At 41.5% G+C, this 12,656-nt stretch overlaps 1 protein-coding gene across 1 annotated transcript; it reads right to left on the reverse strand.

The window, feature by feature from the left end:
* Window positions 1–5,170: 5,170 nt before the first annotated feature.
* LOC122942020 (keratin, type I cytoskeletal 47 kDa-like) lies at window positions 5,171–11,637 on the reverse strand. Its single transcript, XM_044299515.1, has 8 exons — window positions 11,248–11,637; window positions 10,815–10,897; window positions 10,214–10,370; window positions 9,340–9,501; window positions 9,021–9,146; window positions 8,672–8,889; window positions 6,650–6,711; window positions 5,171–5,271 (listed from the first exon to the last, which is right to left on the reverse strand). Exons 1-8 carry the CDS (start codon window positions 11,635–11,637, stop codon window positions 5,171–5,173), a joined length of 1,299 nt encoding a protein of 432 aa, XP_044155450.1.
* Window positions 11,638–12,656: the final 1,019 nt, after the last annotated feature.

A 12,656-nucleotide genomic window follows, 5' to 3' on the forward strand; every position in this document is an offset into this window, starting at 1 on the left:
GATGATTGTATGGTCGGAGGTGGTTGCGAGACGTTGCTGGCGGTTGGCCAGGTCGGTTGATCGGATCAATAAAGCCCGGGCGGAGTTGAATAAGGAGGCGGGGCGTTTTGTTCGCAGGCAAGGTAGTTTGGTGGTGCGTCATGGGGAATTGGAGGCGGCGTCGCCTCAATTCTTGAGAGCGCATGGTGTACACCTGAATCACGTGGGCATTGACATGTGGGCATTGGGTATTCAGGAAGGTTTGGAGACGGCCCTTAAGGTGTGGCGGGACGCCCACAGGTGAGGTGTCACCGGTGGTAGTTTGGTGGCTGCTTGATTTGGGATCCTGGGGGAGCAATACAATGGTTAAGAGATGCAGGACATGTTGGAGCCTGCATCTCATATGGTTTGTTAATGCTGAGGATGGGGCTCCTGTTTGGGCTACAAGGCCTACAGGGGGGATACTGGTATACTTCAAGGAGTTGGTGCCCTTGGGTCGGTGAGTGCGGCCGAGGGTAAGTTTGAAGTATGAGGTGAGGCGGTGAAGGAGGATACTGCTAGTTTGGGTTGCCCTCCAGGATCCTTGTTACAGTGCAGTAGGTGATAATGTTGCTGTTATTATTATTATTATTCATGTTATATCGTGTAAGATGTTGCTTGTACTGTGTGGAATAATAAAGTTTGGCCGTCATGGTCATTTTCACCAAAGCAAGTCAGTGTTGATGTGATTATTTAAGGGGGAACAAGGTAGGTATTAGTAGACGGAGGAAATCCTTCCATCCTATTTAGTCATGCTACAGAGACATCTTAGAGTCCTCAATTTTCTCTCATACCCCTCCCTTCTCAACACAATCTCCGCAATCTGGGGCCCCAACAGTGTCATCCTGATGCTATCCCCAATGCTGTGCATGCTGTTCCCCCCATGCCCCCAAATACTATACTGTACAATTAAAGCCTAATTCACACATCAGTGTTTTGTTTAGTGATTTCCATCAGTGATTGTGAGCCAAAACCAGCAGTGGAGGCTACACAGACATAAGGTATAATGCAAAAAATTGACACCTGTTCTGTGTTTTTGACCAGCTTCTGGTTTTGGCTAACAATCACTGATGGAAAACACTGATTAAAAACCTGATGTGTGAATTAGGCCTAATTGTGCCATACGGATAATCCCCCTGGAAAAACTAGCACCATACTAAAGTAATTGTGCAAAGTATAGTGCCCTTGGCAGTTTGAAGTTGGAGTGCCCCCTAAAGTGCCAGCAGTAGTAAAACAGCCTCTATGGTAGTAATAATATGCTCCCTCAGAGCAGCTCCAATAAAAAAAAGCTCCCTGTAGTGCCCCCAATAGTAATAATGTTCCTTATATAGCCCCCCAATAATAATAATACCCCCTTTTCTGCCCCCACTAATTACAGTATTGTCCCTAATGTGCCATCAGTTATAATTATGCGCTCTATACTGCCTCCAGCAATAATAATGTCCCCAGTAGTGCCCCAATAATAATAATGTCCCCTATAGTGCCCCCAGTACAATAATGCCCCCTTTATTGCATCCAGTATTAATAATGCCACCTATAGTGCCCCAATACTGCCCTCTGTAGTGCTCCAGTATTACTTAGTACAGTACTGTTTACAAGATGCCATATAAAGCTTACTGTGACATCTAGTGGCAGGTATAGGTAACTACACATGACATCTAGTGACATGTGAAGGTAACAGACTCTCACAATGCCCTGCTGTAGGCTGATACCTGTAGGCTGTTTAGGCATGCTGGGAGTTGTAGTTTTGCAACAGCTGGAGGGCCGCAGTTTGAGGATGCCTGGACTAGACTGATTAATTCCTTATGTTTAATACGTATTATGTCTGTGAATCAAGTCCATGAAGTCAATCCTGTCCATCTACAAGAAGCCCATGTAGCAATTGATTTCCATGTGTTTATTTACACATCTTTGCTTTTCCACTGATTGTGAATCGGCAAAAAAAAACGATGGAAGCACAGATTACTGTGGTCCATGGGGCAGACCAAATGCGCCCATTGAAATCTATATGTCCATGAAAACAATTCACAGAACACAGATCCTTCTCTGTCAGTAGTTTTCACTGACTATTCCTAGAAGATGCTATGGAAATTTATTTTTCAGCCTAGCAGTGATCTTGGATATGGATGGCACACAGAGGGCAAAAAAATCAGCATGCCATCTTCACAGATGAAACATCATCTTATCACGGGAGTCGTCATGGCCACGGACATGTGGATATGCCACCTATGTCAGATAGAAGTGGGTCCCACCACCTCTGGGACCCGCAACCTCTCTCTAGAACAATGCTACCAAAGAGAATGAGAGCACACCGTGCTAACGTTATCTGACATTGGTGCCATATCCTACTGATACTCCACCAATGTTCCAGGTGACACAACCCCTTTAACAGGAGATAATATTGCCTACTTTGTCAGTCTGCAGTATTTTTTGCATGCTCTTGCAAACAGTCTTGCAGAAATCCTACAAGAACACAGAGATTCATCTCCTGATCATCTGTCCTATTGTCAGCTGGAAGGTCATGGCTTGTCCAAGTTGGGAGGCTTAAAAATCTGTTTGCACCCAAGCCTTAGTATCTGAAGAAGCCCTTGCCTCATAAGAACTCAGCAGTATTATTAATGGCATATAAGTAGGTGGGAAACACCATTACAAATGTTGATGTATCTTCAAGTTATGCCTCTATAACTACCTTTGTCTCTTGGTCTATACAAAAAAGGGCATTCTACTGTATATACAAATACCTTTGAATGTCTCCCTTTTGGATGCCAAAGATACTGGCCAGTGTTGGCAATGGGAAAGAAAGGATATCTGTCTTATTTAACCCATACTAGATGATTCCATGGCATGAAAGTCTGAGGATTTCATGTTAGAATTAAAAACCGCCACATGATGTCAGTATTATGCTGGAAATATGACAAAAGCTTTGTATGAAAATGCTACTTCATACCATGAGTGTCCTGTGGGTGGCAGCCAAAGCCAAAACTTCAGAAACTGGAGGTTTAAATAAAGTGTTAACTTAAATTGGGCTAGAAGATCATGGTTTTTGTTCGTGAGTTTTAACGGATTCTTTTTCTGCTCCTGGTATTTCCATTTTACATTGCACTTCAGTGCCAGAAACAGGAGTTCTGATTGTTAGACTTTCTGAATTATCAAAGGAGTGAACTGTTTAGGAAGTCTGTAGGTGACCCCAGAACATCTGGAGAAGGGAAGGTGTGTGTGACATCCATTACACCTCCCACAGCAGGTGTCGCCCAGCTTTCCTGGGGTCCTAAATGCAAAACTGCCTGGATTAGAGAACTAGGCTCACTTGTCATTGAGGAAAGCTGAATACTACCCTTGTGGGTTCTGCAATAGCTTCATATTTGTTGCATTGCTAATGACTTTAGGTATGTTGTGCTTACTCCCTGTCTTTTCTTTATACCATTCAGGAACTTGGAAAAGTTTAGTGACATGACAACTGTAACGCTGGGTTCAGACCTGAGCGTTCTGAAAGGAGCGCTCTGTATGCGCGATTGTACCGGCGCTTGCAATCGCGCATACAGAGACAAGCGAACTCCCATTGTCGCGCATTCCCGAAAGTCTATGTACGGGAACGCGCGACAAGACGCCCCAAAGAAGCTCATGTACTTGTTGGGGTGTCGGGCGTTTTACAGCGCGATCGTACGCGCTGTAAAATGCCCAGGTGAGAACCATTCCCATAGGGAATCATTGGTTTCCCCTTGTTGAGCGTTTTACAGCGCGTAGGAACGCGCTGTAAAACGCTCAGGTGTGAACCCAGCCTAAATGAGTTTATCAGGTTTACAGCAGCAACAGAAACAACAAAAAAAAGCTTGTGACCATAAATGAGTACTAACCTTAAATGATTTAAGCATGACCCCATCATTTCTTCTCAGCGTCCCCTCCCTGATAGCCACAGTTCGTCCATTACAGTGACCCCTGCCTGTATGTAATTATTACAACTTTTATTTACAACTTTTCTATACTTCTTGGCTCTTAATAAAAATACTATTATAAGCCCTAAATGTTGCATAGAATTAATGGTACTGCTATCATTCATTGTAACAGTAGAGGTTTTGGTGCACCATGTCCCAGGTGCACCTCCACCCTGTGCACCCCTTATATGAATGCACTTGGCATTTGGTCTTCAGTGATTTACATGGAACTTTTCAGCTGGGTATAGTCCTGTCTATGTGAGAAACTATCAGAATTTCTGGGGAATAGGCAAGTAGACTAAATACTTCCAGATCACAACAAATAATGAACCCCAAGGGACTTACACCTGGATCCAAATGTAAAATCTTTAATAGGTCCCTGCATCTGCTATTTATTAATTTTATGCATTAACATAGCGCTGACATATTCCGCAGAGATTTACAGACTCACACTGTCCCCAAGGAAGCTTACAATCTAAGGTCCCTATCAGTATGTCTTTGGAGTGTGGGAGAAAACCCGGAGGAAACCCACGCAAACATGGGGAGAAAATACAAACTCCATGCAGATGTTGTCCTTGGTCGGATTCAACCTAGGACCCAAGCACTGCAAGACATCAGTGCTAACCACTGAGCCACCTATGTGCCATTTATAATACTGGTGCCTTTGTATGTGGCAGAGGGGCCTTTTAGGCTTCCTTATGTGGCAGAGGGGCCTTTTGGACATTCTAAGGCGCTAGGACTAGGGTGCAGCTGCAACCCTCCACCCCTATAACTGGGATATTGATGTACTCCACCACTGAAAACTAGTTCAGAAGTGACCAATCAGTTCTATTTATATGTCTTACCCGTCTGTGAGCTTTCTAAAACTCAGAGGTAAGCACCATGGAAAAAAAGTCCAGAGGTGTCTCTCCAAGTCCCTGTACTCTAAGCTGTACCAGACTTAATCCTTTGCATCTACTAAAGCTTGAAGGACTTGTTTCACCCCAGTACCCACAAGGGTGGCAAACCCTGCCCTTAGTGTAGACCACCTTCTTCAACTGATCCTTTCCATGTTGTTACATTGAGATAGGACAATCTACCATGATGATCCTTCCGGGAAAAACAAAAAGACTTACGCAGTGGAATTACTATGCAGACAGTTTTATTTAATGACATAAAGTCCCCCATGCCATTCATTTAAGCTCCATGTCCAGTTGTGGTGAAGACCTAGGTCAATCTTTTTAATTCAACTTCTCTTCAATTTCGTTGAAAGTGGAAGACACCACCTTTCCATCCACCACTTCTTCTATGATGGTCTTCACCTTTCTACTTTTGCTTGGGTCTGTAATAAAGTGGATGGGTGAGTTCTTGGTAGGACAACATTTGCTTTGTGTTCAAAGTATGTTTTTCCATCACAATCATCATACTCACAGCTGCCTCAAACTTTTCTTATCAAAGGAGGGACCAATACTTTTTATTGTTTGCATTTCCTGGTTGAAGCTACAGTTTAGTCTTACCCAGGCTTTCTTTTACTAAAAATATATTTGTAGTTTGCTGCCCTAGACCTGTATCTCAATACCCTGGCCAAGGATAAGTGGCTTCCAACTTTTTGGGTCGCAACTAACATTTTACGCGCCCTCACCAGGTTTATAATAAGGGGGCATGGTCAGGGCAGGATGTGGCAGAATAAGTTAATTATTACTTACACCAGAAACTGGAGTAAATGCTGACTAAAATCTACAGCAGCTCTGAGCTGCAGTAAATTTCATTCTGACCCATGGATTGCCAAAGGAGGCATATAATTTATAATGAGGCCTGCACCACATAAATTACATGCCTCCCCTGGCAGAACAGGCCTTATGAAGGCCAGTGCAGCAGATGTTAACCTTTATAAATCGGGGCCTAAGTGTTCAGATTCTCTATAGTTCCTCCATACTTTTTTATTTAGTGGGTTGTCTGTGTAATGCAGGACAGGAGAAATGCTTCTTGTAACTACTCTCCCCTCTGACTAGAAGTCAGGATTCTGAACAAGATACCCACGTCATGGGTTTTGTAAACTGGACAACCTCTGTTGTATTCATGTCATGTTCATCAAATCAACAATTGAACATCATCATGAGTGTGCCTAATGTTTTTGGACCAGCACTATAGTTGTACACAAAGCTTATATCATTGACTCTTTGTGATTATTACTGATATGTAAAATATTTACACCATTGTTTTTTTATAATAATTTCTCATTGATGAGGCCCAGGATCATAAATATCCACTAAGTTTGCCAAGCAATGGATGACCAATGAACCCACTTTTCATTGTACTAGTTTTTGTATTTTCTACTTCTACCTGGTGAGGCTCATTATATTATATTAGAAACAGAAACAGTGCCACTCTTGTTCATCTGCTGTGTCTGGTAGTGCAACTCTGTCCCATTAACCTGAATGGAACTGAACTGCATTTCTAAATACGGCCTGTGAAGAAAGGCAGCACTGTTTCTGTGGTAAAGCAGCCATATTTTTCAGGTCTGAAATCAAGTTGATCAAACCACCCTAGGTAAACATCTCCTTCCACATATGGCTATGTTGTCATCATTTAACTGTATTTTATGCGACAGTCAATGGTAGACTTATCCGTTGAAGACAGTTTCCTTCAATAGAGGGAAATATTCTATACAGGAAGGATTCTGTGATGGAAAAAATATAAAAGAAGCAAGAAGACATTACCTTTCTTTGAATCTATTGATTCTGTTTTCACGACTGATGATGACACGGTGGTTGCGCTTGAGCTTTAAAATTGTTGATAGAATGTTAGAAATTAGTTTATTACTTACTAATTATCATATTACTTTTGTATGGTGATTCTTATTGTTTCAAAAACCCAGAGACTAACTTATTTAGCTGAAGATGACATCTCATGGAAAATAGGGATTTGCAGCTAGATAAAAGTTGTTTTAATGCATTTGAAAATAATTACACTTATTACACTGGTCCTGGTGCACTTCTGCATTGGTTCCAACAAAGCATGGAAGATTCCCCCTCTCTGTGTTGGCACATGACTGGTGACAGTGTGGTTCAGTGTGTGGTTCAGTGCCAGCCACCTTCTCAGTTATGGCTGATTTAGATGCACAGGCGATCTAGCAATCAGTGCACCAGACTGAAATCGACTGCAGTTCAGACCGGCCATAAATTTCAGTCATTATTTTTGGAAAGTGATGAGTAAAAGTTCTAATTTCACAATGGCATTTAAAAAGTCACAAAAAAGGGTTTTGCGGTTTTCTAACATCAGAAAGCTGCCATAGTGGAAATGATAAATTCCCCCCAAGGTTTTTTAGACAACGTTGTGCCAAATTGTTGTCCAGTTCTTTTTTACATCTTGTTTTTTTTTGCTGTCTTAGTTTTTGACACGTCTTGGACAAACAACTCCAAGGTGGCATAAAAAGTGGTGTAACTTTCTGATCGTAGAAAGCCCTTTTGGAGCATTCTGTCGCATCTTCCCTTCACCACTTTCAAATACAGTAGATGCATTTAACAATATAGTTGGCACAAAATATAAATGGAGCAGTCACATTATTAATGTTTCTGCCCCAGTCTCTTTGTACCTACATAGAACATAGCCCTTATGTAACAACCCCACCAGTAGAATATACTTTTCAGTCTGTGAAACATAGATAACAAATATTCATTCCCAGTTATAGTAGTATACGTAATCAGAATTTCTATGGATATACAGGGTAATTTCTGAATAGATATACGCCAATTCTTGGTGTACATCTGTTGCAGATTCGGTCGCAAAGGGTATTTGTGACCGAATCTGCAACTTCTTCCCCATCCAGGCACATACGCCAGTTCTAAAAAAAAGCGACATGGCGTGGGCGGGGAAGGGGGCGGGCAGGGTGTCCCGTCTCATTTATAATTTTTTACACCTGTTTTAGGCGTTGTAAATAATCTAAATTGACACCAGGAGCTGGTGTAGATTTAGGCCTTTGGTGGATTTGCCTAAGTTATGTAGAAGCCAGCTCCTTTACATAATTAGGGTGCATCAAGCACCAGTGCAGGGTTATTAAGACCAGTGTCTAAAATGCTGGTCTTAATAAATGACCCCAATAGTTTTCTCTCTGATTTTATCCAAGTCTTCGCCCTGATTTGTTGGTAAGTTAAATTAGATTACCTGAACCAGGATGCACCTAGATGCACCTGCAAATCCACATGTGATTTGCAACTGGGTGTGTCCTCTTTATTTCCAGTATTGTTAATGTGATAACTGAATGTAAAGCAAAAGGATTGTCTAAATAATTAGCAGGCCGATCCTGGAAGTATACTTCATGGTGGGAGCGCCTAGTCATTGCAGTGGGTCTGGCTCGTGAAGTGGAGGTGCTCTCTCTATATACCATATTTGTTCTGTGGTGTGTACAGTTACATGGCCGGGACAGAGAACTGTCATGTAAGCAGCAGTGAGATCAAATTAACTAATTAGAACCAAATTGTTTATTGTTAATGGTCGCACGGTAACTTAAATGGGCTCATTGGAGGTGAAGAAACAATAATGTATTGCTTCCAGGTCACATTCACAGCCTATTTAGGTGGTGAACCAGATAAATTACTTAGCGTATTTTTAGGTATAAGGTAGAGACAACATGGCCACTTTGGACCACTTGCCATATGTCTATGGTTTATCTGAAAGGTTTTGGCTTTATGGTTTAGATGTTAGTTTTGCTGAAGTAGGTTTGGTATATATTTTGGGCTTACCCTAGTTCTCCCTCCAACAGGCGGCGGTATGTTTCAATTTCAATTTCCAGTCTTGTCTTGATATCGAGAAGCTCTCTATACTCTTGGCTTTGTCGATCTATGTCCAATCTGATCTGCAGCAGCTGCTCCTCAATTCCATTGATAGCAACCTGGAGCTGCTGCAGTTGTACTCCATAGCGGCCTTCTGTTTCAGCAAGGGTTTCTTCAAGAGATTTTTTCTAAAAGCAAAAAGATTTTAGAAATTCAGCAATGATCAGGAGATATATGATGATATAAGTTCACATTAATAAAGCTGGTGGTGGTAATGGTCTTAAACACTCAAAGAGGCCCTCTGCCTCAGTTGTCTTACCAGAGCAAGCTGTGATTGAAGTTCAATCTCTAAGGCTTGGAGGGTACGTCTGAGATCTGAGATTTCACTCTTGCTTGTTTCTACTTGCTGCACACCAACTGAAATTTCTTTGCTCAGATCCTTGCTCTAAAACAAGAAAGGGTAGATATTTGCCATGGTCCAATAAAACAAAATTAATTAATACTGCTCAAGACTTTAGACCATAAGATGGGTCAAAGAAGTAAAGATATTGGCTTTAATCGTCAGGATGTTCCCTTGTTCAGTAAAAGCCAAATGGTCTGGATAAAGGGGTGATGAACTAAATAGGAAGGAAGCTCACCTTCTGATTGAACCATGTCTCAGCATCCTTACGATTCTTCTCAGCCAGTGTCTCATAGTCTGCTCTCATGTCATTCAGAAGCTTGGTGAGATCCACACCTGGAGCAGCATCCATTTCTACGTTGACTTGGCCAGCAGTACTACTCTTTGCAATGTTCAGTTCCTAGAAAACATATACAACCTATTAATTAGCTCAAGCTTTCCACAATATTTCAATTTTTTTCTACAAATTGCTGGTGGGCTTACAACATTTGTGTCCAGGATTTTGAGCTATTGTCAGGCAGGGGTCTGATACCTTGCATCTCTGTGGATCACCTGTTTCAGGATAGTTATACTATGCTGGGAGTCTGTACCAAAACTACACAACTCTATGTAGCTCTGTCCATTGTGTAGTGGATGTAGCTGTTTACTGTAGCACTCTTCCCAATCACCGCAGTGGTGGCAAAGCTGCAGTTTCCAGCTCTGTCCACTAGACAAAGGATGGAGCTGTGTGGTTCCAGCGATGACTTCCTGCTCCAAAGCTACTGTAGAACAGCAGAACAGCGGGGGATGTGGGGTGTCGGCATTCCATTAATTACATGTTGTTGGCCTATCCTGAGGATAGTCTATCAATCATAAAATTCTGGACAATCCCTTTAAGTAGCTGAAATCACATGTGCAAACCCCTTTTTACAATATGGCAAATTTTTTTATACCACTTTTTTAAAATTATTTTTTGAAATTTCAATAACTGGTTTCCGTTGTTTCTTGATTTTACCTTTATTTAATGTGAAACAGTTTAAGGTATTCACATTCACACACAGTATACAAAATAGCACAGACATCAGTGTCTGTTCATTCATGGATTAGTTGCGCAACAGCATCCACCATCTTACCTCCTGATGGTTCTTCTTCAGGAATGCCAGCTCTTCAGCCAAGCTTTCAATTTGGATCTCCAAGTCTCCTCTGGACATGGTCAACTCATCCAAGACTCTACGGAGTCCACTGATATCAGCCTCCACAGTCTGGCGGAAAGCCAGCTCGTTCTCATACCTTATGAGCAAAGAAGTGTAATATTATTTTAATATAATATTATGAATGTTTTATAATCTATTTTACAAAACATGTGTTTCTCTCCAATATGAGGAAACAATGTTAATATTATGTAGTAAGTCTTCAAGAATCATTTAATTATTTCAAAGGTCTAGCTGTAAGGCAGACAGGGATAGCAGTCACAGCTAGGTTCTGGTGTCCTTCATACTATTGACGCCAGTAATATTAGGGACATATGGGTGGGAGTCGTGTTGCAGATTTTGCACTGGGGCCCAGGAGCGTCAAATTATGTCTCTGATATCTTTTTTCTACTCCATGTCTACTATCATTCAATTAAATCATATTGCAGCAGTGCATTTTATTTAATTGTCAACCCTGGTTCAATAACTGTGAAATCACGTTTTCAATATTTTATTGCATTTTTACTAAGAGCCTTGGACCTACTTTAGTCTGAAGTCATCTGCAGCCAGTTTGGCATTGTCAATCTGCAGTAGAACACGGGAATTTTCAGTTGTGGCAGCAAAGATCTATAAAAAAAAATAATAATAATTAACACATATAAGAAAAATCTCCAAAATTAATTGGTGGATAAAAGGAAATAAAATGCATAAACCATAGCCAGGGTGTAATTATAGGGATGTAGATGTTGAGGTTGCACTAAAGACCTGAAGCCTGAGGCATCCCAAAGGGTACCTTTGCCCCATATACTATACAATATCCAATACTTGGATTGTTTGGAGCTCTGTCACAGAATTTGTGTTGGGGCATGGTGAGAATCAAGTTACAAATCGGATAATATACCACTAATAGGGAAAACTGCAACAAAACTATACAATTAGGGCAACAGGTCTTTAAGTCAAAGACAATGAGACAGTACCTTGCTCTTCAAGTCGTTGATAATATTGTAGTATTTGCTGTAGTCTTTAGATGCATCTGCTCCAGCACCAACTTGTTTTGCATACCATTCTCGGATCTTCAATTCCAGCTCAGCATTGGAAGCCTCCAGTGCCCTCACTTTCTCCAAGTAGGAAGCCAGGCGGTCATTAAGGTTTTGCATGGTCTGCTTATCGCCTCCACTGAAGCCACCAGAAAATAATCCACCACTGGATCCCACAGCAGAGCTTAGGGAAAACCCTGCACTAGACCCACCACCATAACCACCACTAAAGCTTCCTCCATAGTTGCTACCACTGAAGCTGCTTCCAAAACCTCCAGATGAGCTTGAAACTTGATAAGATGGTGCAGAGCTTGAACGATAGGAAGTCATTGTTTATACTCTGGTGTTGGCGCTCTGATCTGTTCAGAGAAGAAGAGACAATGTGGATGCTGATGATGGTTTCCACTTCTATATATATAGCCGTCACTGGGCGTTTAAACTAATAATTCTACTATAGAGGGAAATAACATCTCCAGTGAACACCTGTTTCTAAACCTACTCTAAGTTCCTCAAAAATAACATAATGACCTTCAGGGGACTGTTTAACATTATGCGTCTGTAAATGTGGGTGGGGGGAATTCTTTTATAAAGTATTTCCCCCTATTGCTTGCCTTTGGCTTCCGTCGTTTTTACAGCCATTGTCATGCTTGAGGCAACAATAATGACAACCAGTAATGGTTTATTTAGTATGAAGACATTACATGTGTACGGGACTGACATTCTTGCAAGCATTGTTGGAAATCTTCATTTCAAACAAAGAATCTGAACAAAAATGGTTACAGAAAATAATGAAGTATCACATACCATTATGATCTAGTGACTATTCTGACCTTATAAACTACAAATCCTTGTTTTTGTCTCCAGGCTTCTGAGGTATTTTAAAATAAATCCCTGGTGGTCTGGGACTGATGATTGGAATGCACCAATCCAGGCATGAACTTACCATTTGGAGATTAGGGCAGTGGTTGTGGACCCATGGCCAGAGTAGACAGTCAGTTAAAAAAGCTCTTTAGTTCTGAAGTTCAGGGCTTGCAATATACAATAAATTTCAAGTGATGATAAATACTTCTCAAATGCAGTTTATTAACCCCAACCAAATGTATTATGGCTACCTTTAAAGGACTTTCCTATCCTAGAAAGTATTGGCATATTGCTAGGTCATGCCATCACACTCTGATCATTGGGCTTCTGACTACTGGGGTCCAGGCTAAGGCCTCATGCACACCGCCGGCCGCGTGCACCCCGCATCACTTGAATTGGTACACAATTCCAGAGATGGGGAACGGAGTCACGGAATGGAACACCGGAAGCACTGTGGAGTGCTTCCATGGTGTTTCTTTCCGTGGTTC

This window comes from Bufo gargarizans, chromosome 6, assembly GCF_014858855.1.
Source record: "Bufo gargarizans isolate SCDJY-AF-19 chromosome 6, ASM1485885v1, whole genome shotgun sequence".
NCBI classification, from domain to species: Eukaryota; Metazoa; Chordata; class Amphibia; order Anura; family Bufonidae; genus Bufo; species Bufo gargarizans.

Coding starts and splice junctions, on each gene's coding strand:
- LOC122942020 (XM_044299515.1), bottom strand. CDS start 11,637: ATGACTTCCTATCGTTCAAGCTCTGCACCATCTTATCAAGTTTCAAGC. Junction 10,371..10,814: donor GCAGATGACTTCAGACTAAA/GTAGGTCCAAGG, acceptor TTTGCTCATAAG/GTATGAGAACGAGCTGGCTT. Junction 8,890..9,020: donor TTCAATCACAGCTTGCTCTG/GTAAGACAACTG, acceptor TTTTGCTTTTAG/AAAAAATCTCTTGAAGAAAC.